At 48.8% G+C, this 23140-nt stretch overlaps 1 protein-coding gene across 1 annotated transcript in view; it reads right to left on the minus strand.

Annotated features, from left to right (window-relative positions):
• The window catches only part of LOC126100702 (glucose dehydrogenase [FAD, quinone]-like), a gene marked incomplete at its 5' end in the record, with an annotated part of 57325 nt that extends 46819 nt beyond the window's left edge, over positions 1-10506 (minus strand). The window contains 2 exons of the mRNA XM_049911318.1: positions 5848-6007; positions 10213-10506. Coding sequence (XP_049767275.1) covers positions 5848-6007; positions 10213-10506 — 454 coding nt within the window. The remainder of the gene's footprint in view (positions 1-5847; positions 6008-10212) is intronic.
• Between the last annotated feature and the right edge of the window lie 12634 nt (positions 10507-23140).

Below are 23140 nucleotides of genomic sequence, written 5' to 3' on the forward strand. Positions count from 1 at the left end.
AAATGCACCATAAAGTGAGAGTGACACAGTTTCAAACGGGGTGGGCACTTTCTGAATCTGAAGACAATTCAATAGTTGTACTTCCACTTCTGCGTAACGCACACCTGAAAGGCATTCCCATGTGCCCTGTAGGTCACCCACTGTGTGATATTTTATTTTGCCTTGATCGCATCCTGATACATTTCGGCGCTTGCTGTCGCCCTGGTGGATACTGAACTCGGAAAGAAATGAATTTCTCACAATTAAATACAATTCTTTGGCATTAGTTACTCCATTTGCGTCTTTTTCGTACAAGGCAAGAGCGGCTTGCACGATTATGTTGGAAGATTTGTCCGGTGGGCGGCACGCCTTGTTCCTTGACCAGCTTGCGTAACACGGCTCATGATGGTCTCAGCTGACGGTCCGACTGCAGTCTTCATCAGTGCTGCGCTCTCAGTACGGTCAGCAGTGGCTGCTCCTCCCACCTGGTGGCCCACGCGTTATCTGCACGCTGGAGCCAGGGCGATGGGCAGTCGGCAGCGAAATCTCATAAACAGGTGACCCATCTCGTCCGAGGTGTTGGGCATCTGGTCGGAAGGCCTATTCAGCTTCCAACTGGCCAACACTTCGGCATGATTGAAATACCTTTAATACCATGAACTGTGATCGTCAGCTCCATGACGGCATGTTTACCATATACTAACTCAAAACAAGACTCGGTATAAAAGACCACTCACTGAAGAACTCGGATACATTTGTCGGGGGCTTATTGTTTTCCTGCACAATGCAAGTTTCTTACTACGTCCTCGACATGGCACTTAAGACCATTACCCACGGTCAGTTCGCCATGAAAAATACACTCCTGGAAATGGAAAAAAGAACACATTGACACCGGTGTGTCAGACCCACCATACTTGCTCCGGACACTGCGAGAGGGCTGTACAAGCAATGATCACACGCACGGCACAGCGGACACACCAGGAACCGCGGTGTTGGCCGTCGAATGGCGCTAGCTGCGCAGCATTTGTGCACCGCCGCCGTCAGTGTCAGCCAGTTTGCCGTGGCATACGGAGCTCCATCGCAGTCTTTAACACTGGTAGCATGCCGCGACAGCGTGGACGTGAACCGTATGTGCAGTTGACGGACTTTGAGAGAGGGCGTATAGTGGGCATGCGGGAGGCCGGGTGGACGTACCGCCGAATTGCTCAACACGTGGGGCGTGAGGTCTCCACAGTACATCGATGTTGTCGCCAGTGGTCGGCGGAAGGTGCACGTGCCCGTCGACCTGGGACCGGACCGCAGCGACGCACGAATGCACGCCAAGACCGTAGGATCCTACGCAGTGCCGTAGGGGACCGCACCGCCACTTCCCAGCAAATTAGGGACACTGTTGCTCCTGGGGTATCGACGAGGACCATTTGCAACCGTCTCCATGAAGCTGGGCTATGGTCCCGCATACCGTTAGGCCGTCTTCCGCTCACGCCCCAACATCGCGCAGCCCGCCTCCAGTGGTGTCGCGACAGGCGTGAATGGAGGGACGAATGGAGACGTGTCGTCTTCAGCGATGAGAGTCGCTTCTGCCTTGGTGCCAACGATGGTCGTATGCGTGTTTGGCGCCGTGCAGGTGAGCGCCACAATCAGGACTGCATACGACCGAGGCACACAGGGCCAACACCCGGCATCATGGTGTGGGGAGCGATCTCCTACACTGGCCGTACACCACTGGTGATCGTCGAGGGGACACTGAATAGTGCACGGTACATCCAAATCGTCATCGAACCCATCGTTCTAGCATTCCTAGACCGGCAAGGGAACTTGCTGTTCCAACAGGACAATGCACGTCCGCATGTATCCCGTGCCACCCAACGTGCTCTAGAAGGTGTAAGTCAACTACCCTGGCCAGCAAGATCTCCGGATCTGTCCCCCATTAAGCATGTTTGGGACTGGATGAAGCGTCGTCTCACGCGGTCTGCACGTCCAGCACGAACGCTGGTCCAACTGAGGCGCCAGGTGGAAATGGCATGGCAAGCCGTTCCACAGGACTACATCCAGCATCTCTACGATCGTCTCCATGGGAGAATAGCAGCCTGCATTGCTGCGAAAGGTGGATATACACTGTACTAGTGCCGACATTGTGCATGCTCTGTTGCCTGTGTCTATGTGCCTGTGGTTCTGTCAGTGTGATCATGTGATGTATCTGACCCCAGGAATGTGTCAATAAAGTTTCCCCTTCCTGGGACAATGAATTCACGGTGTTCTTATTTCAATTTCCAGGAGTGTAGTTAACGTTTTTAATTACGAAAATTCAAACAAATTGACCTAGCATTCTGTGAACTTCAATAATGATTCCAAATGACACTAAAAGACAAACTGTTATGAATCCTAACTGACTTTAATCTTACAAGTCTCGGTTTGGGGTGTTTTAGGTAATTTTCTCTAACTCTGAAAATATGTCAGCTAGAAAGCTGAGATTTTTACACAATCTTCTTTTTAATAACAAAGGGCAGTGTATTGACTTTTAACTAAATCGAGTAATATTTAATATAGTTTATTTATATTCTTAGGGGCTTGAGTATTCTGTCGCTCGAACTGACACAGGTACCGCTTCGCACAGCTAGGCTAGCGACAGGTGCGTTCGAGTCACGCCAAGATACAAGCGGCTGTTTCTGTCACCGCCAACGGCTCCAAAGCTACGAGCCGTACTGAAAAGTAGTGCAATAAATGCTGTTGCGTATTGAATCGCGACGTGGCAGCGTGTGAAGTAGGAGTGATATGGGACTTCTGACACGTCTAGATACAACTCTGATAGGTGACACATACGTAAGCGTACGTCTGATCACCTGCTTCCATTCATGTCCGTTGTGCATTCCGACGCACTTGGGCAATTCCAGCAGGACACTGCGATACCCCACGCGTCCAGTATTGCTACAGGGTGGCTACAGGAACACTCCTCTGAATTCAGACATTTTCCCTGAACATCAAACTCTCCAGACATAAACATTATTGAGCATATCCGTGACGCCTTGCAACGTGCTGTTCAGAATAGATCTTCACCCCCTCATACTCGCACAGATTTATGGACATTCCTGCAGGATTCATGGTGTCATTTCCCTCCAGCACTCCTTCAGACAGTAGTCGAGTCCATGCCACGTCGTGTTGAGGTACTTCTGCGTGGTCTCACGGGCCCTGCGCGGTGTTATGCAGGTGTAACAGTTTCTTTGGCTCTTCTGTGAATGTGTCATGATACGCTAGTGTACTCTTTCTTGGTATTATATCATGAGATTGTACACTAAAGTCTTGAAAGGTTGTAAGGTTGTTACGTGCAAAGAGCGTGAGCCAGTTGTCAACTGATAGGAGCGTATCAAATAAATTAGCGGTAAAGAACGTAGCTGTATAGTGAGAGAAACACATACGATCGGATTTTACAACTATTGTTAGATGCCATCGATAAAACAGATTTAGTTTACAGCTTCAGTGGGATACGATCGACTCAGGTCAAATGTTGGTTTTCATATTAATTTTTAGCAGTTGGAGTAGTTTTCGATATCACACTTCCTGATGTCTGCGTTAATCACACCTACAATGGATTTCAGTATATAGCAGTATGCGGTATTTTATTTCTAAGTTTTAGTATGTGGCAGCCTTTTTTCATACTAGCTGTAAGCATGTATTCATTTACGTTTTTAGGGTTTCGTGCGCCTGACTATTGTCATCGACAACATTAACTTAAGGGCTCCATTGTCTGGAGTTCAGTCAAACTGACGATTTAAAAATCAATTTTCCTTATAAACTAATCGATCAAATTTAATGATAGGTTTCTGTGATAATCTCTGCCGGCACTCATGTTTCAAATTTGTTTTCGTCGGGATACCACGGCCTAAAAATTTACGCTTCCCCACTGACTGCTGATACTGGGTCCAATCATTTGAGGTACAGGACTATACGTTACTGGGAAGAAGAACGACAGGACGTTGGTGACAACAAGCTGCTCCCCAGCCGTGGCTTAGCAGCTTCCAGCCACTGCTGCTGACACGTCTCCAAATGGAACATTCACCACTTCGATACATACAGCCCTCTGCCGGGGAGAGAAACCAACAGTGTGTGGTACTTGCGGCGCCCAGTGCGTCTGTTGGCCGCATTTTTTGGAAGAGCTCGCAGTTTTCTCGTAAGACGGGAGTTCGCGGTTTGCCACTGGTCCTAGCGTCTTATCTTTTGGATATTGTAGCTGTTCTTAATTTATTGGTCGTTCGGTTTGAGTAGTCGAGTGCTTACTAAATATCCGTTTATGAACCACAGTTTTACATAAAAGTGGCAGGAAGGTACACTTAGCGGGTTCCAATAAAAGCAACAACTACAACAAGTGAAGTTCCTGTTAGTAAAGAACCACACGGTCCAGTCACATTAATGTGACCACCGCCCGTGTTCGATGTCAACTCGCAGTGACCAGTCACAGACAGCAAGTCGCAGCTCTACCACTGGAGGGTATATAAAGGGTCGGGGTGGAGAGCGGGACGCGGAAGAATGTGCAGCCATTGTCAAAATGCGGAAAGGAATTATCTGACGTCCAAAAGGGCACGATCACTGTCTTTCGAGCTAAGGGTGGAAACGTTGCGGAAACGGCTAAGTTTGTAAACTGTTAGCGTGCCGCCGATATCCCGTGCGTGGGGAAAATGGTGCTACTTATCGAACTTGCGCCGAGGCAACTTTGGTGCAACATGGGCCACAGATGACGGGGGTGAAGGACTGCTGCGGAGATGTGTACGGGCGAACAGACGTGCAACTGACAGCCCAGGTGAACCGAGGGGCTACCAACAGTGCCTCGTCAGAAAGCATTCATCGAACGTTGCTGCGTATGGGCCTGTGCAGGAAGCGCCTGATCCACGCACTCACGTTGACAGCTGCTCACCGGCGGCGAAAGCTGGAATTGACGCGCCAGTACCTCAACCGGACGCCCACTGAACGGCGACACGTGGCCGTTTCAGATGAAACGGTCTTATGCTCCGTCGGACAGATGGCTTTTGGTGGACATGGCCCTTCAACAATATTCGCAAAAATTGAAGTCAGAGGAGGGAGCGACGATATGTTCTGCGGAGTGATTTTGTGTCACTACGTGGGTGATGTCGTCATTGTGGAAGGCACTGTGGATGAACTTAAGTAAGCATCTATCCTTGGGGACAACGTCCTACGTGGAGTTTGGCGATCTACCAACAGGACAATGCAGTGTGTCACACGGCTCGCGGTGTCCTTGCGTGGTTGGAAGAGCATCAAGATGATTCTGCCGTACCCTCCTAGCCACCAGCCCCCCCCCCCTCCCGCGTTTTAAACCCAGTTGAGAATCTGTGGGACGCCAGGGATCGGGCTGTTCGCACCGTGGACCCTCATCCGAGAAACCTATTGCAGCTGGCAGTAGCACTGGGCTTGACCTGACTGCACGTCTCTGTTGGTACCTTCAAGAACGTCACTGACTATCTTTCTGCAGGTTTGCTCTGCAAAAGGTGGTTATTCAGGCTATTAACAGGTGCCCACATTAATGTACAGGACAGTGTTTATTAACCGTCAATCCTTTCCATTTCGGATCTCGTCAGATTTATTTTTATTAAAATGTTACTGCATTTCTGTTGTAGCAGTGTGTTATTTTTGTTGCTGTTTGTAATGCTCATTTAAGTATGACTTTATAATAGCTTAGGCCGATTGCTAATGGTCTGTACTAGCGTATTGTGCATGTTGAACATAAATGTGAAACTGCAATATGCCTGGTGCGTCATGTAATGCGCGGAGAGGATTCTGTAACGATTCGCCAGACTTTTCAGTCCAGTGTTGTACCCACCCCGGTGCTTGCCAGGGTGGCAGGCTCTCGGCAGTACTCACCCAGGTCTGGAACGCCAGAGACGTTCTCCAGCTTGCGGAAGTAGGGCAGGAGGTCGTCGTAGCTCCAGCCGGGGTTCCCCAGCGCGGCCCAGCCGTCGTAGTCGCGCCGGTTGCCGCGCGTGTGGATCATGTAGTTGACGCTGCTGGAGCCGCCCAGCACCTGGACAGCGGCGCGGGTCTTAGTCCCAGACTAAGGTGGCGTCTCTAAGGGAGTCTCTGTAGTGTAGCGTATTAACACACTGAGGTGACAAAAATCACGGGGTAGCGATATACACGTACACAAATGTAAATGTCGTGTGGCTAGGGCCTCCAGTCGGGTAGACCGTTCGCCGGGTGCAAGTCTTTCGATTTGACGCCACTTCGGCGACTTGCGCGTCCATGGAGATGAAATGATGATGATTAGAACAACACAACACCCAGTCCCTGAGCGGAGAAAATCTCCGACCCAGCCGGGAATCGAGCCCCTTAGGATTGACATTCTGTCGCGCTGACCACTCAGCTACCGGGGGTGGACTGGACATATACAGAGGGCTGTAGTATCGCGTACACACGGTAGGGAAGGACAGTGCACTGGCGGATCTGTCATTTGAACTCAGGTGATTTGTATGAAACGTTTTCCGACGTGGTTATGCTCGCATGATGGGAATTAACAGACTCTGAACGCTGAATGGTAGTTGGAGCCGGATGCGTGGGACATTGTTTTGGAAATCGTTAGGGAATTGATTGTTCCGATCCACGAAATGGTGTGCCGAGAATACTTCTCACTAAACCAACGAGAGTTGCGGCGTTTGCGTAGAGTTGTTAGTGCTAACAAACAGTCAACAATCCGACAAGTGACTGCAGGAATCAGTGTGGGACGTACGATGAAGGTATCCGTTAGGACAGTGCGGCAAAATTTGGTCTTTATGGGCTATGGGAGCAGACCACCTGCGCGAGGGGCTTTGCTAACAGCACGACGTCCCTTGCAGCGCCTCTCCTGTTGTCGTGACCCTATCGGTTGGACCCCGGTTGGAAAAACCGTGGCGCATTCAGCTGAATCCTGGTTTCAGCTCCTAAGAGCTAATGGTAGGGTTAGAATGTGGCACTGACCCCACGAAGCCACGGAGCTGGGTTGTCAGCAAGGGACTGTGCAAGCTGGTGGTGGTACCATCTGTTTCTACACGGATCAGTCTATCTACACTCCTGGAAATGGAGAAAAGAACACATTGACACCGGTGTGTCAGACCCACCATACTTGCTCCGGACACTGCGAGAGGGCTGTACAAGCAATGATCACACGCACGGCACAGCGGACACACCAGGAACCGCGGTGTTGGCCGTCGAATGGCGCTAGCTGCACAGCATTTGTGCACCGCCGCCGTCAGTGTCAGCCAGTTTGCCGTGGCATACGGAGCTCCATCGCAGTCTTTAACACTGGTAGCATGCCGCGACAGCGTGGACGTGAACCGTATGTGCAGTTGACGGACTTTGAGCGAGGGCGTGTAGTGGGCATGCGGGAGGCCGGGTGGACGTACCGCCGAATTGCTCAACACGTGGGGCGTGAGGTCTCCACAGTACATCGATGTTGTCGCCAGTGGTCGGCGGAAGGTGCACGTGCCCGTCGACCTGGGACCGGACCGCAGCGACGCACGGATGCACGCCAAGACCGTAGGATCCTACGCAGTGCCGTAGGGGACCGCACCGCCACTTCCCAGCAAATTAGGGACACTGTTGCTCCTGGGGTATCGGCGAGGACCATTCGCAACCGTCTCCATGAAGCTGGGCTACGGTCCCGCACACCGTTAGGCCGTCTTCCGCTCACGCCCCAACATCGTGCAGCCCGCCTCCAGTGGTGTCGCGACAGGCGTGAATGGAGGGACGAATGGAGACGTGTCGTTTTCAGCGATGAGAGTCGCTTCTGCCTTGGTGCCAATGATGGTCGTATGCGTGTTTGGCGCCGTGCAGGTGAGCGCCACAATCAGGACTGCATACGACCGAGGCACACAGGGCCAACACCCGGCATCATGGTGTGGGGAGCGATCTCCTACACTGGCCGTACACCACTGGTGATCGTCGAGGGGACACTGAATAGTGCACGGTACATCCAAACCGTCATCGAACCCATCGTTGTACCATTCCTAGACCGGCAAGGGAACTTGCTGTTCCAACAGGACAATGCACGTCCGCATGTATCCCGTGCCACCCAACGTGCTCTAGAAGGTGTAAGTCAACTACCCTGGCCAGCAAGATCTCCGGATCTGTCCCCCATTGAGCATGTTTGGGACTGGATGAAGCGTCGTCTCACGCGGTCTGCACGTCCAGCACGAACGCTGGTCCAACTGAGGCGCCAGGTGGAAATGGCATGGCAAGCCGTTCCACAGGACTACATCCAGCATCTCTACGATCGTCTCCATGGGAGAATAGCAGCCTGCATTGCTGCGAAAGGTGGATATACACTGTACTAGTGCCGACATTGTGCATGCTCTGTTGCCTGTGTCTATGTGCCTGTGGTTCTGTCAGTGTGATCATGTGATGTATCTGACCCCAGGAATGTGTCAATAAAGTTTCCCCTTCCTGGGACAATGAATTCACGGTGTTCTTATTTCAATTTCCAGGAGTGTATTATTGAAAACTGTATCAAAATACCTTCATACAGAGGCAGAGAACGCCGCAGCGAACTTCAGTTAACACTGAGGTGACGAAAGTAATGGGATAGTGATATCTGCACATACAGACGGTGCCAGTAGACAAGGTGTAATAGGGCAGTGCATTGGTCGAGCTGTCATTTGTACTGAAGTGTGTCATGTGAAAATGTTTCCAACGTGATTATGGCTGCACTTCAGGGACTAACAGACTTAGAATGCGGAGTGGTAGTAGCATAGGACATCCAGTTTCGGCTGTCGTTACGGAATTGAAGATTGCGACGTCCACAGTGTCGAGAGTGTGCTGAGAATACCAGATACTACACATTATCTCTGACCACGGGCAATGCAGTGGCCGAGAGATTTCACTTAACGACCGATAGTAGCAGTGTTAGCGTTTAGAGTCGTCAGTGTTAACAGACAAGCAACACTACGTGAAATAAGCAAAGAATTCAACGTGGGATGTACGAGGAACGTATCCGTTAGGATAGTAAAACTAAATCTGGCGTTAACGAGCTATAGCAGCAGACGAATTACGCGAGAGCCATTGCTAACAGCGTGGCGTCGCGTATCGCGCCTCTCGTGGGCTCACACCCGTGTCGGCTTGACCCTGGATGACTGGAAAACCGTGGCGTGCTTAGAAGAGTGCCGTTTTCAATTGGTAGTAGCTGACGGAAGGTTCGGAGTGAGGTGTAGGTCCGACGAAGCATGGACACAGGTTTTCAAGAGGGCACTGTGGAAGCCCGTGGTGGCTCTATAATGGTCTGGCTTGTGTTTGCACGGAATGGAGCGGGTCCTCCTGTCCAACCGGTCATTGATCGGAAGCGATTATGTTCGGCTACTTGGAGACCATTTGCAGCCAGTCATAGACTTCATGGTCCCCAACAACAGAGTCATGTGCCTGGGCATAATTGTTTGCGATTATTTGGTTCAAATGGGTCTGAGCACTATGGGACTTAACTTCTGAGGTCATCAGTCCGCTAGAGCTTAGAACTACTTAAACCTAACTAACCTGAGGACATCACACACATCCATGCCCGAGGCAGGATTCGAACCTGCGACCGTTGCAGACTGTAGCGCCTAGAACCGCTCGGCCACTCCGGCCGGCGTTTGCGATTGGTTTGAACAACATTCTGGACAATTAGAGTGAATGATTTGACCACTCAAATCACGCGACGCGAATCTACATTGAACATTTATATGGCATAATCGAGAGGTCAGCTCTTGCACAAAATCGCGCACCGGCAACACCTTCGGAATTACCGAGCGAGGTGGCGCAGTGGTTAGCACACTGGACTCGCATTCGGGAGGACGACGGTTCAATCCCGTCTCCGGCCATCCTGATTTAGGTTTTCCGTGATTTCCCTAAATCGTTTCAGCAAATGCCGGGATGGTTCCTTTGAAAGGGCACGGCCGATTTCCTTCCCAATCCTTCCCTAACCCGAGCTTGCGCTCCGTCTCTAATGACCTCGTTGTCGACGGGACGTTAAACACTAACCACCACCACCACCTTCGGAATTGTGGACGCCTATACCGGCAACATGGGTCAATGGTTCAGCAGGGGACTTCCACCAGGCAAAAGGAGGTGCACGCCGTGCTAGGAGAGGCACCGTGACTTTTGTCACCTCAGGCGTATGACACGTACAGACCAGACCGTGACCTGCATCACCAGTGTTCGAATTGCTACACAGACATGTAACTTGGAGGATAGCAGTAGGTGTGTACGCCGGCAGCCGCCACGCACCTTGCCCCTGGGCAGGTTGCACTGCTGGCCCACGTAGCCGAGGCAGGCGGCGGCGTCGGGGCGGCTGCGGTGGCGCCACACCTGCGGGCCGAGCTGCAGCAGCGGCGCCAGCAGCGGCACTCCGCCCGGCACCAGCGCCTCGTCGCCGCCCGCCTCCAGCACCAGCACGCTGCTGCCCGGCCGCTCCGACAGCCGCGCCGCCAGCGCCGCCCCCGCGGAGCCCGCCCCCACCACCACGAAGTCGTACTCGGCGCGCGGCTCCGCGTCCGCCGGCTGCGCCTCCGCGAACTCGCGGGCCTCGCGCAGCAGCCGCGCCGCCGCCCCCGCCAGCGACTGGCTCGCCGCCCCGCCCCCGCCGCCCCCGGACAGCAGCAGCAGCACCACAGCTGCCAGCCGCCCCAGCACGGCCCCGCGCATCGCTCTGCACACCAGCACAGTGGAGGCATTTAACGTCAGCACGGGGTCTGCTACTGGTAGTGCCGTCCAGATATCCTTAGCCGAGCAACGTAACACTAAAGGTGCGCACAGAAGGGTGCTGCCCGTGCGAGGCAGCTTGACCCATCACGGAAAATATCCTCGTCTCGTGTAATGAGGCAGCACAGAATGGCAGCTAACTGGAATGACTGAGACATTCGTTGCCCACTTTCTGCACGCTGTTTGGCGACACCTGCTGAAAGAATCGAGTCGCACGCCCTGCAACGTTTCTGAAAGATTTCACAGAAACTAATAGCCAAAAAGAAAAAAAGAAAAAAAAGAAAAAAAAGATTTTGACGTTACCTGTATCTTTACATGTCGGCTTCTGGGTGAAGGTCCCAAAATTTCGATAATGGTCATATTTTACTCGATTTCTGCATCTAAGTACGATACTGTGAGAAATTCGAAAAATTCGCAATGAAAAATAGAGGTTGTTATGATTTTGTTTGGTGCATATTACACTATATGTTCCTCTGAATGAAATTTAGCTAAGAATTTTTTTTAAAGACATGGCATGTCTCTCTATGTCACCATTCTCGAGAAAATAGAATTTATATAACGGCCTCACTTCAGACTGCACACGCACGTGAATGAAATACTCATAATATCCCTCAAATATCCTAAACCATTGGAGATATCGATACAAGGTGTTGACAAGTGATAGCACGCAAAGAGGAGAGTATTTTTCCATAAGTTTAACACCCAGAACTTTCTTATCTATGGCGATACAGCAGAAGCTATGTTCTTTATTTTTTTCAATCCAGTACTGTAATTTTACCTATGATTCTTCGACAGCTCTTGGAAAGACAATTCGCTCCTATGAAAATAAACATGCAATTTTTTGTCTTACGTTACCGCAGCCCGAAACAATGAGTTTTTTATAAGCTATTGACCCTTTTGATCAATGCCCAGTCGCAGCTAACGTCTTTACTTCCCTTGTGTCGTGATTCATAGTGGCTGCAGGACATTTCTGAAAGAACAACCACCACTTCTGTATGAATCTTTGTTTTAAGAGGGCCTCCCTAGTGGCTACACAGATTCCCAATTTTACAATAAATAATTATTATCGGCCATACGACCAGTTTGTACTACGCACAGGCGTAGCGCTCTCACTTACTAGAAAAAGACTGCCTCTAGAAAAAGACTGCCTCTACGCCTGATGGACGAGCTTGACTCAGCTCTCCACGTCGCTCGCCTAGCTGTCAGTTCTGTTCCCACTTGTCGTCTGGACGACGCATATGCAGTCGCGGCAGCGCTGAGCGCTTCTTGCTGCAAGCCATATAACTGCAGAAAATAACGTGTCTGGTCCCCATTGTGTAGGAAATAATTTACGTTTCCCAGTCACACCGATCGTTTACTTTCGCACAGTGCAGGCAATTCCTGGTCGACCGGTAATTAAATTTTAGTACATTTGGAAGTCTAGTCCATGTCTTGTCACTCTTTGGCAATATAAACAGACAGAACGTTTTAGTTTTCCGACAGGAACAGGCACCAATCCTGTCTGTTATTGACATGTCCCGCGTTACCACGCATCTGTTGGGACATATCCGAGCGTCGCTGGGAAGAAGAGCTACTGGTGAACGGAACTGCCATATCTCCTCTTGTCCACTCGACGAAGTAAGGCACTTGCTCGGAGGCCTGCAAATGGCGCACAACCTGTTCTGGTCACGTGATTAAAAAAATAAAAATAAAAAAAAAATGGTTCAAATGGCTCTGAGCACTATGGGACTTAACATCTAAGATCATCAGTCCTCTACAACTTAGAACTACTTAAACCAAACTAACCGAAGGACATCACACACACCCATGCCCGAGGCAGGATTCGAACCTTCGACCGCAGCGGTCGCGCGGTTCCGGACTGAAGCGCCTAGAATCGCTCGGCCACACAGGCCGGCCTCTTATAAAAGGTAAGGTATGTTTTTGTTCCGTGTATTGTAGTAAAACGAAATACGTCATCTTTGAAACAAGAAAACAGGCATGGCAAAACTGGAAATCACAGAAAACAGAAGAAAGCAGATTGAATTTCATTACAGTTAGAAAACTGGTAGATAAAAATATAAGAAGGATTAAGAAGACACTTAAAAAGAAAACTCTCCTCCAAATTGATGAAGAATTTACTAAAACCAACACAAGAAGCTTTTACAGACCTTTCATACAAAGATTATCAAGATAGAAAGCACCCACCATGCAATTTCGAGATGTGAATGGGACCATGGCTCACAATTAAAAGTGGTATAAGACTGGGTTGCAAAAAGAAGAACCTTAAAGTAAATTGCATTGCTTTTGCAGATGATATGGCCCTGTTTGCTGAAGCAATGGAAGACGCACGGGAGCAAATTCTTGATCTTAAGAGACAAGTAGGTGAAATAGGTCTTCACTTCTCCTTTGAAGAAACCAAGATATTGACAAACATCAAGGACTCGTGTGAATACCTCGAAGTTCAAGAACAAAAGATTAAAATAGTAAAAGAATGGGAATATCTCGGAGAATGGATTAGTTGGAATGCTGGGGAAAGCAAAGCAATTGAATCCAGAAAAAATAAACTAGAATTGGTCTTCCAACCAATAAGAAATACATACAACAAAAAATCCCTTTCATGGGAGTCCAAAATTACGCTTTACAAGACAGTGATTAAGGCAGAAGCACTGTATACAGCAGAAACGTTAAACATGAATGGCAAAGGCCAAATGGAGAAACTTGAGCCACAGGAAAGAAAAATTTTAAGAAAAATTATAGGACCAAAATTTAAAGACAATAACATCATATACATAAAAAATGAAACTCTCCATAAGAAAATTGAAAAACTTTCAGATAATATGCGAAAAAGGAGGATACATTTATATGGTCATCTTTTCAGAATGAATTCCAAGAGATTAACCAAACAAATGTTTGACTTTTTCCATAACCGCAAAACGAAACTCAACTGGTTTAAAGAAACTGAGAAAGACCTAGTAGAATTAAAGATTTCAGAAAATTCACTTATCGATCGAACAGCTAAATTAATTACTAAAGATGAAAACATAAGGTTCCACGACAAATCTATACAAAAGTCCAAAGCCTTCATCTCGGAAGAAGAGAGAGAAAGATCAGAAAGAATGTAGAAATACTGGGCGCTAAGAAAAGAACAACGCACAAAGAAATGATTGATCCAGCGTACCCCAAAGAGGGTGAAACGAAAGAAGAATAAGAAAACGAAATATTTATGTTCATTGTTGTATCATGCTACTTAAATACAGGGTTATTACAAATGATTGAAGCGATTTCACAGCTCTACAATAACTTTATTATTTGAGATATTTTCACAATCATTTGTACACACATACAAAAACTCAAAAAGTTTTTAGGCATTCACAAATGTTCGATATGTGCCCCTTTAGTGATTCGGCGGACATCAAGCCGATAATCAAGTTCCTCCCACACTCGGCGCAGCATGTCCCCATCAATGAATTCGAAAGCATCGTTGATGCGAGCTCGCAGTTCTGGCACGTTTCTTGGTAGAGGAGGTTTAAACACTGAATCTTTCACATAACCCCACAGAAAGAAATCGCATGGGGTTAAGTCGGGAGAGCGTGGAGGCCATGACATGAATTGCTGATCATGATCTCCATCACGACCGATCCATCGGTTTTCCAATGCCGAACATCATGATGGAAGTGCGGTGGAGCACCATCCTGTTGAAAGATGAAGTCGGCGCTGTCGGTCTCCAGTTGTGGCATGAGCCAATTTTCCAGCATGTCCAGATACACGTGTTCAACCGTTTCTTCGCTCACTGCAGGCCGACCCGTTGATTTCCCCTTACAGAGGCATCCAGAAACTGCGCATACAATCGCCGAATGGAGTTAACAGTTGGTGGATCTTTGTTGAACTTCGTCCTGAAGTGTCGTTGCACTGTTATGACTGACTGATGTGAGTGCATTTCAAGCACGACATACGCTTTGTCGGCTCCTGTCGCCATTTTGTCTCACTGCGCTCTCGAGCGCTCTGGCGGCAGAAACCTGAAGTGCGGCTTCAGCCGAACAAAACTTCATGAGTTTTTCTACGTATCTGTAGTGTGTCGTGACCAAATGTCAATGAATGGAGCTACAGTGAATTTATGAAATCGCTTCAATTATTTGTAATAGTCCTGTATTTTTCCTGTCAATTTCGGTGGTATCCTATTGCAGATCCGAAGATAGTAGCATAGTACTGCCGAAACTGCTTACGTAGATGTAATAAATGCTTTATTAGAGATTTTGGCATTTGAAAGTATCTTGGGAGTCTACATTTAATATCCAGACCTGCCGGCGAAGATTCTGCTCAACAAAAGGAAAAGCGCGTGGTAACGGAAAAACACTTTCAGTGCGTTCATAGACAGTACCAATATTAATAAAGTTCCCAGAAAGTTTGGAAGACAGGGACGAGGTACTGGCGGGATTAAAGCCGTGAGGGCGGGGCGTGAGTCGTGCTTGGTTATCTCAAATGGTAGACCACTTCCCCGCGAAATGCAAAGGTCCCGAGTTCGAGTCTCGGTCCGCACACAGTTTTAATCAGCCAAGAGGTTTCATTAATAAAGTTATTACCCAGCACCCTGTTAATACGGCACCATAGGCTACAGAGCTTATAGTATCCGCACTGAGGAAAAGCTGAACAAACAAATGTCGATTACCGTTGTCGCTTTTCAAAGTATCACATCACTCGCGACGTAGAACAACTTACGATGCTGCAGTGCATGTGTTATTCCGATTTACGAACCAAAGTTCCTTATGACATGCACGTATGTCGGAATGAACAGGCACTGCGACTACAGCCTTTATAAATACATGAAATATATTCGCACTTGCGAATATGAATAACCATCAGCTGTATAACTGACAGACGAAAATAAAAATTTGTGCCGGGTCGAGGCTCGAACCCGGGTTTCCCGCTTACCACGAGCGGTCGCCTTACCGTTTGGCTGTGCGAGCACGACTCACGGCCAGACCCAAACATCCTTATGTCGTCACCCATGTGTCTCTACAACCTGTACTCGTACATCCATTATGTATGTTCCCGTGCAGAAGAGACATGGATAAATAAGATATTGCAGTGCTTGTGTTATTCCGAATTACGGTGGAAAGTTCTTCGGACACAAATTTTCATTATAAAAAAAAAAAAAATGGTTCAAATGGCTCTGAGCGCTATGGGACTTAACATCTATGGTCATCAGTCCCCTAGAACTTAGAAATACTTAAACCTAACTAACGTAAGGACAGCACACAACACCCAGTCATCACGAGGCAGAGAAAATTCCTGACCCCGCCGGGAATCGAACCCGGGCGTGGGAAGCGAGAACGCTACCGCACGACCACGAGCTGCGGACTTTTCATTATCGTCATTCCATTATACGGCTGATGGTTGTCCATATTCGCAACTGCGAATATATTTCGTATGTAGAAGAACTTTGACAAATTCTCTAAAATAGACTCCGTGTCAAACCACCAGCCAATTTAAATGCGATATGCACACAGAACAAACATTCCGCGTAGTGGACAGGTAATGCGTTATAGTGTAGGATGTGCGGTATAAGTGATATTCGCTGTCTGATGTAAACTCACTGACATACCAAACAAAAAGCAGTAGGCACTTCAAATCTTCAAGAAACGAATGACAAGCGTATTGAGTAACTGCATTTCGCTGCCAGCGCCTCCTGCACTGTCGTGTCACTCTACCTTCGGTTTAATGCACTCAGAGCCGCGGAAATCGAGCAGCACACTCTCACTGCTCGTCTTCCACTCGCGTTGTTCAGAGGGCTGGAGGGAGGCTGCTGCACGAACAGCCGTGGACTGCAGGCGGCGCTGACCCCGGCCGCTTATATAAACAGCACGCGCCTGCCGCTGCCGGCGAGTCGGGTGTCGCTCGTATCTGCCAGTTAGCAGGTAATCGTCGTCCTGTTTTAATTAACGTATAATTATCAGCTTCCCACATTGCACAACCACAAAATTAGAAGCAGAGCAAAACTAGAAGCAAAGCTGGACGGCATTTAGCGGCACGCATATTCGTGCTACATGTTCTGTAGGAAGCAAAAAATGCCTCGAGTGGATTGGGAACTGTATTGCATCTTAACACGCGTACCAACTTGACGTTCACTAAGTCTCATATTACGCAAATTGTTGGCTTATTGCAGAACAAATATTTTTGTTCGTAGTGACCGGCCGGAGTGGCCGTGCGGTTCTAGGTGCTACAGTCTGGAACCGTGAGACCGCTACGGTCACAGGTTCGAATCCTGCCTCGGGCATGGATGTGTGTGATGTCCTTAGGTTAGTTAGGTTTAAGTAGTTCTAAGTTCTAGGGGACTGATGACCTCAGAAGTTAAGTCCCATGGTACTCAGAGCCATTTGAACCATTTTTGAAACTTCGAATGTCGACGGCATCCACTGTGTGTCGTCTTGAGTTCGGTACTGTTCGTTTCTGATCCTTTTTTGGATGAGTTAGTCACTCGTTAACAGTGATCCGCAGCAGTACGGATGGGTTGACTGACGGAGAGTTTGCCGAATTTACGTGTACTGCTTCACTGAATGCAGTTGAACGGCGGCACGACAACACTCAGCTGAGGTGTTCTCCCATTGAAGCAACCGCAGTAAAACGCTTTTGGGTCTGCGAGAGTGCGTATCTCTGTTGTTGTATTTAAGTCATTTCCAATGTTCTGAAGGTATTTTCCCATAAATAAAAGTAACTCCTGTTACAAACTCCACAAACAACCGAAGCCAACATACAACAGAAGTAGGTATGTTGTCCTCGATGGCAAGTGCTTGTCAGAAACAATAATATGATCATGAGTGCCCAGGGAATGCGGACCGCAGTTACTTTCTGTATACATAAATGATCTGGCGGGAAAGATAAGCAGCAGTCTGACGGAGGAGGATAGAAGACAAAGTTTCTTGTTCGTATGATGTATGGCAGCCAGCTCTAAATGTAGAAGATGCAGGTTAATGCAGTAAGTAGGAAAAACAAAGCTGTGGTGTTCTGAATACAGCATTGTGGGGTGCTGCTTAACACAATCGCGTCGATTAAATGTCTGGGCGTAACGTTGCAAAGCGATACGAAATGGACTGAGTGTGTGAGGACTGCAGTGGGGAAGGAAAATGGTCGTCTTAGGTTTAATGGGAAAATTTTAGGAACGGGTGGTTCGTCTGCAAAGGAGACGGCATTTAGGACACTCCTGCGACCCACTGTTTAGTGCTGTTTGCGTGTTTGGGATCCGAACCGGGTCGGATTAAAGGAAGCAATTCAGAGGCGAACTACTGGATTTTTTTACTGGGGGGTTCGAACAACGAGCAACTATTACGGTGCTGCTTCGGGAACTCAAAATGGGAATCACTGGAGGTATGGTGATGTTCATTTCGAACAGTTTTGGGAAATGTAGAGAACCGACATCTGAAGCTGACTGCAGAACGATTCTACTGCCACCAACGTACATCTCGCGTAAGGACCGTGAAGAGAATGTTAGAGACATTAGGGCTCATGCAGAGGCATATACACTCCTGGAAATGGAAAAAAGAACACATTGACACCGGTGTGTCAGACCCACCATACTTGCTCCGGACACTGCGAGAGGGCTGTACAAGCAATGATCACACGCACGGCACAGCGGACACACCAGGAACCGCGGTGTTGGCCGTCGAATGGCGCTAGCTGCGCAGCATTTGTGCACCGCCGCCGTCAGTGTCAGCCAGTTTGCCGTGGCATACGGAGCTCCATCGCAGTCTTTAACACTGGTAGCATGCCGCGACAGCGTGGACGTGAACCGTATGTGCAGTTGACGGACTTTGAGCGAGGGCGTATAGTGGGCATGCGGGAGGCCGGGTGGACGTACCGCCGAATTGCTCAACACGAGGGGCGTGAGATCTCCACAGTACATCGATGTTGTCGCCAGTGGTCGGCGGAAGGTGGACGTGCCCGTCGACCTGGGACCGGACCGCAGCGACGCACGGATGCACGCCAAGACCGTAGGATCCTACGCAGTGCCGTAGGGGACCGCACCGCCACTTCCCAGCAAATTAGGGACACTGTTGGTCCTGGGGTATCGGCGAGGACCATTCGCAACCGTCTCCATGAAGCTGGGCTACGGTCCCGCACACCGTTAGGCCGTCTTCCGCTCACGCCCCAACATCGTGCAGCCCGCCTCCAGTGGTGTCGCGACAGGCGTGAATGGAGGGACGAATGGAAACGTGTCGTCTTCAGCGATGAGAGTCGCTTCTGCCTTGGTGCCAATGATGGTCGTATGCGTGTTTGGCGCCGTGCAGGTGAGCGCCACAATCAGGACTGCATACGACCGAGGCACACAGGGCCAACACCCGGCATCATGGTGTGGGGAGCGATCTCCTACACTGGCCGTACACCACTGGTGATCGTCGAGGGGACACTGAATAGTGCACGGTACATCCAAACCGTCATCGAACCCATCGTTGTACCATTCCTAGACCGGCAAGGGAACTTGCTGTTCCAACAGGACAATGCACGTCCGCATGTATCCCGTGCCACCCAACGTGCTCTAGAAGGTGTAAGTCAACTACCCTGGCCAGCAATATCTCCGGATCTGTCCCCCATTGAACATGTTTGGGACTGGATGAAGCGTCATCTCACGCGGTCTGCACGTCCAGCACGAACGCTGGTCCAACTGAGGCGCCAGGTGGAAATGGCATGGCAAGCCGTTCCACAGGACTACATCCAGCATCTCTACGATCGTCTCCATGGGAGAACAGCAGCCTGCATTGCTGCGAAAGGTGGATATACACTGTACTAGTGCCGACATTGTGCATGCTGTGTTGCCTGTGTCTATGTGCCTGTGGTTCTGTCAGTGTGATCATGTGATGTATCTGACCCCAGGAATGTGTCAATAAAGTTTCCCCTTCCTGGGACAATGAATTCACGGTGTTCTTATTTCAATTTCCAGGAGTGTAGATAGTCGTTTTTCCCTCGCTCTATTTGCGAGTGGAACAGGAAAGGAAACGACTAGTAGTGATGCAGGATACTCCGTGCCAAGCGCCGTACAGTCGCTTTCGGAGCAGGTACGCAGATCACTACTCTGTTACGAGCCGCTGGACAAAACAGCTCGTATTCCCCGGAAGAACCTCCGAAATTTTGTCTGTGGTCTTATAGTTCACCCTGGTTACCAACACCAATTAGAATAACAACCACCATCACCACCATATTGTGATGTACTTACCTTTAAAGATCGACGTTACATTACAGTTACGGAAGCTTCTGAAAACCACACTGAATGACAGAATGCAATCTGTCAAAGAAACACGACTAGGATGTCTTGAGCTTCTGGTTTAAAGATCAATACAAGAATTGTTATTCCATCCGTGCTATCGGTATAATTTACAGTTAAAGACTTCCTTTCGTCACTCACCCTTTTATTCCTGTGGGTCGTCTCTTCCAACTGACAACTGAACGCATCTAATTACTCTCTTCTTTTACCTCTTTTCTATCTTTGTTTCGAGGTTTTGCTAGTTACAAAATATCGAAAATAGCATTCTGCTTCTCTAAGTGTATTAATTAACTAGGCAAATGAACTAAATTAACCACGAAATGTTTCACTGCTAAGTACAGTGCAGAGTCAAAGAAACTGATATGCATGCTTAATACCGTGTAGGGCAGGCTGTTCCAGCTAGTCGGCTCCGTCGTGAGCCGCGGAGCGCTCCCTGCTCCAGGGAGCCGTGTCGCTCGCTGTGACCATTCAAAGTGGGCCGGCACGCCGGCAGGTGGCACGGCAGGCTGTGAGGCAGGCGGCAAGGCAAGCGTTTTGATGTGCCAGCTGCGTCTTACAAGACCGACAACCTCGTACTCTTAGCTGCTAAGACGTGGTGACGTGCTACACCAGGAAATACGATGTTCAGGAAATAAATAAGGAACAACTGTTTTACAAATTTATTGGGCCTCTTTAGCTTGACATTTTCTTTTCATTACAAGATCGGAAATATCTGGCGTCAAAGTGTTCGCAGCGTTAATGCGGAGGATGGCCTTTATTGTTGCATCCTGAAGAAACGATCGTTCCTTACTTTTTACTCTTTTCATTGCTGAGAAAAGCTGCTCACAACAATACGTAGATCCCATAATGCAGATGATCTGAGCGGCATCGTTGTGAAGCTTGGTAAATGTTTTTTGCTGTAATGAACGATACCGTCGTGACAAATCCAACGTGTTGTAGTACCTCTCTTTCAACAAAGTTGAATTTTGCAAATCAATAATCTCCAACTGAAGTGACGATGACAAGTCATCGGGGGAAACTGAGAAAGGAGTGCTGAACACCGTAAGTTCCATTTCCAAACTAGTGAGATCTCGGAATCGTGTTTCAAACGACGTGATGAGCTGCTTTAACTTTGCTTGGTAATCGCCGAAAGTAGTACCTTCAGGTAGTTTTAAAGAAGCAAGACGATTGAAGAACGTTAAATGTCCATTACTCATCTGCCTCTCAAATAAACGTAACTTTTCCATGAACGCTTTGATCTGGTCGTGCATGTCAACGATTAGCTGCCCTTTGCCCTGCAATGACAGATTTAAATTATTCAGATGCATAGTTACGTCAGCTAAGAACGCCAGGTCTGATATCCATTTTATATCTTTCAGACAACGCATTTATTCCCCTTTCATTTCGAGAAGAAGGGATATTTCCTCACGAATGGCAAAGAAAACATCAAGAACTTTTCCCCGACTCAGCCAACGAACTGTACTGTGGTAAGGTATATCCCCATATTCCGCTTCCATATCTTTCAGGAATTCTTTGAATTGGCGATGATTCATACCGTGACGCCGCACAAAATTCACACATTTCACGACATCTTTCATTAGGCCACCTAGCTCTACTGTTTCAGCACACAGTGCCTCTTGGCGAACAAAACAATGAAGAGTCAAAATGTCTTTCCCGAATTCGTCCCTGAGTTTATTTTTCAAACGAGAAGCAAAACCTTGGTGACGCCCGATCATTTGTGGTGCAGCGTCTGTCGCTACAGAATGGAGCTTATCCCACGGGAAGTCCATATTGTCCATTGATTCACAAACAGCTTCAAAAATGTCACGTCCTGTTGCGGTGTAATCGAGTGGTACCACATCCAAGAGTTCTTTAGATACTTGCAGCTCCATGTCGACACCACACACAAACACTGCCAGCTGAGCACAGTCCGATATGTCGGTGCTTTCGCCAAGCGCTAGCTAAAATGCAACAAAGCTCTCCGCTTTTTCCCTGAGCTGTGTCTCTAAAACCGCTGCCATATTCAGGATTTGACGAGACATTGTTTGCTTCGACAGGCAAACTCAGGCAAACCCCTTCAATTGCCTGCACCTCCCTTGGAAACAAACATTCTGCAACTGCTACCATGCACGATTTTACGAGTGGTCCCACCGAAAACGGCTTGTCACCGGTCGCAAAGACGTGAGCGATCCTGTAGCTTGCTCGAATTGCAGGTTCAATAGTGTTTTCTCCGCTCTCATTCACCTGAAAATTATAAACGCATTACAGAACACGAACTACGTTGCATGTTTCGATACCCTCCGTATTACGCCTCCTGGTATGTCGTTCTTAAGCCTGGCTAACAATTCTCTGCGTGCAACGCCTTCTACCTGATCGTAGTGCGCTGTGTGAAGACGTGTATAATGTCGGTGTATATTTTACCTCCTTGCAGAATTAAATACTTTATGACATACAAGACACTGCGGACGACCATCCCTCTCAGTGAATAGAAAGGTATCCTCCAATAGAGGTACAGGGCTCCTGCGGCTAGTCATAGCTGTCATTGAACACGGATTATTGCGTCAGTTGCGGCTGCATGCGGCCAGGGGGCAGTGAGTTCGCTTTCCCCCTCCACGCGGGCTCCGAGCTGCCGCAGTGAGCGCTCCGGAGCGCTCCGGCTCCCTGGAGCTCGGGTGGAACAGCCTGGTGTAGGGCCTCCGCGAGCACGCAGAAGTGCCGCAACATGACGTGGCATGGACTCGACTACTGTCTGAAGTAGTGCTGGAGGGAATTGGCGCCATGAATCCTGCAGGGCGGTCCATAAATCCGTAAGATGGTTGGAGATCTCTTCTGAACAGCACGTTGCAAGGTATCCCAGATATGCTCAATAATGTTCATGCCTGGGGATTTTGGTGGCCAGCGGAAGTGTTTAAACTGCGAAGGGTGTTCCTGGAGACACTCTGTAGCAATCCAAGAAGTTTAGAGTGTCGCATTGTCCTGCTGGAATTGGACAAGTTCGTCGGAATGCACAATGGACATGAATGGATGCAGGTGATCACACAGGATGGTTACGTATGTGTCACCTGTAAGAGTAGTATCTAGACGTATCAGGGGTCCCATATCACTCCAACTGCACACGCCCCACGCCATTACAGAGCCTCCACCAGCTTGACCAGTCCCCTGCTGACACATAGTGTCCATGGATTCATGAGGTTGTTTCCATACCAGTACACGTTCATCCCCGCGATACAGTTTGAAACGGGA

Source organism: Schistocerca cancellata, chromosome 9 (genome assembly GCF_023864275.1).
Source record: "Schistocerca cancellata isolate TAMUIC-IGC-003103 chromosome 9, iqSchCanc2.1, whole genome shotgun sequence".
In the NCBI taxonomy this organism is placed as follows: Eukaryota; Metazoa; Arthropoda; class Insecta; order Orthoptera; family Acrididae; genus Schistocerca; species Schistocerca cancellata.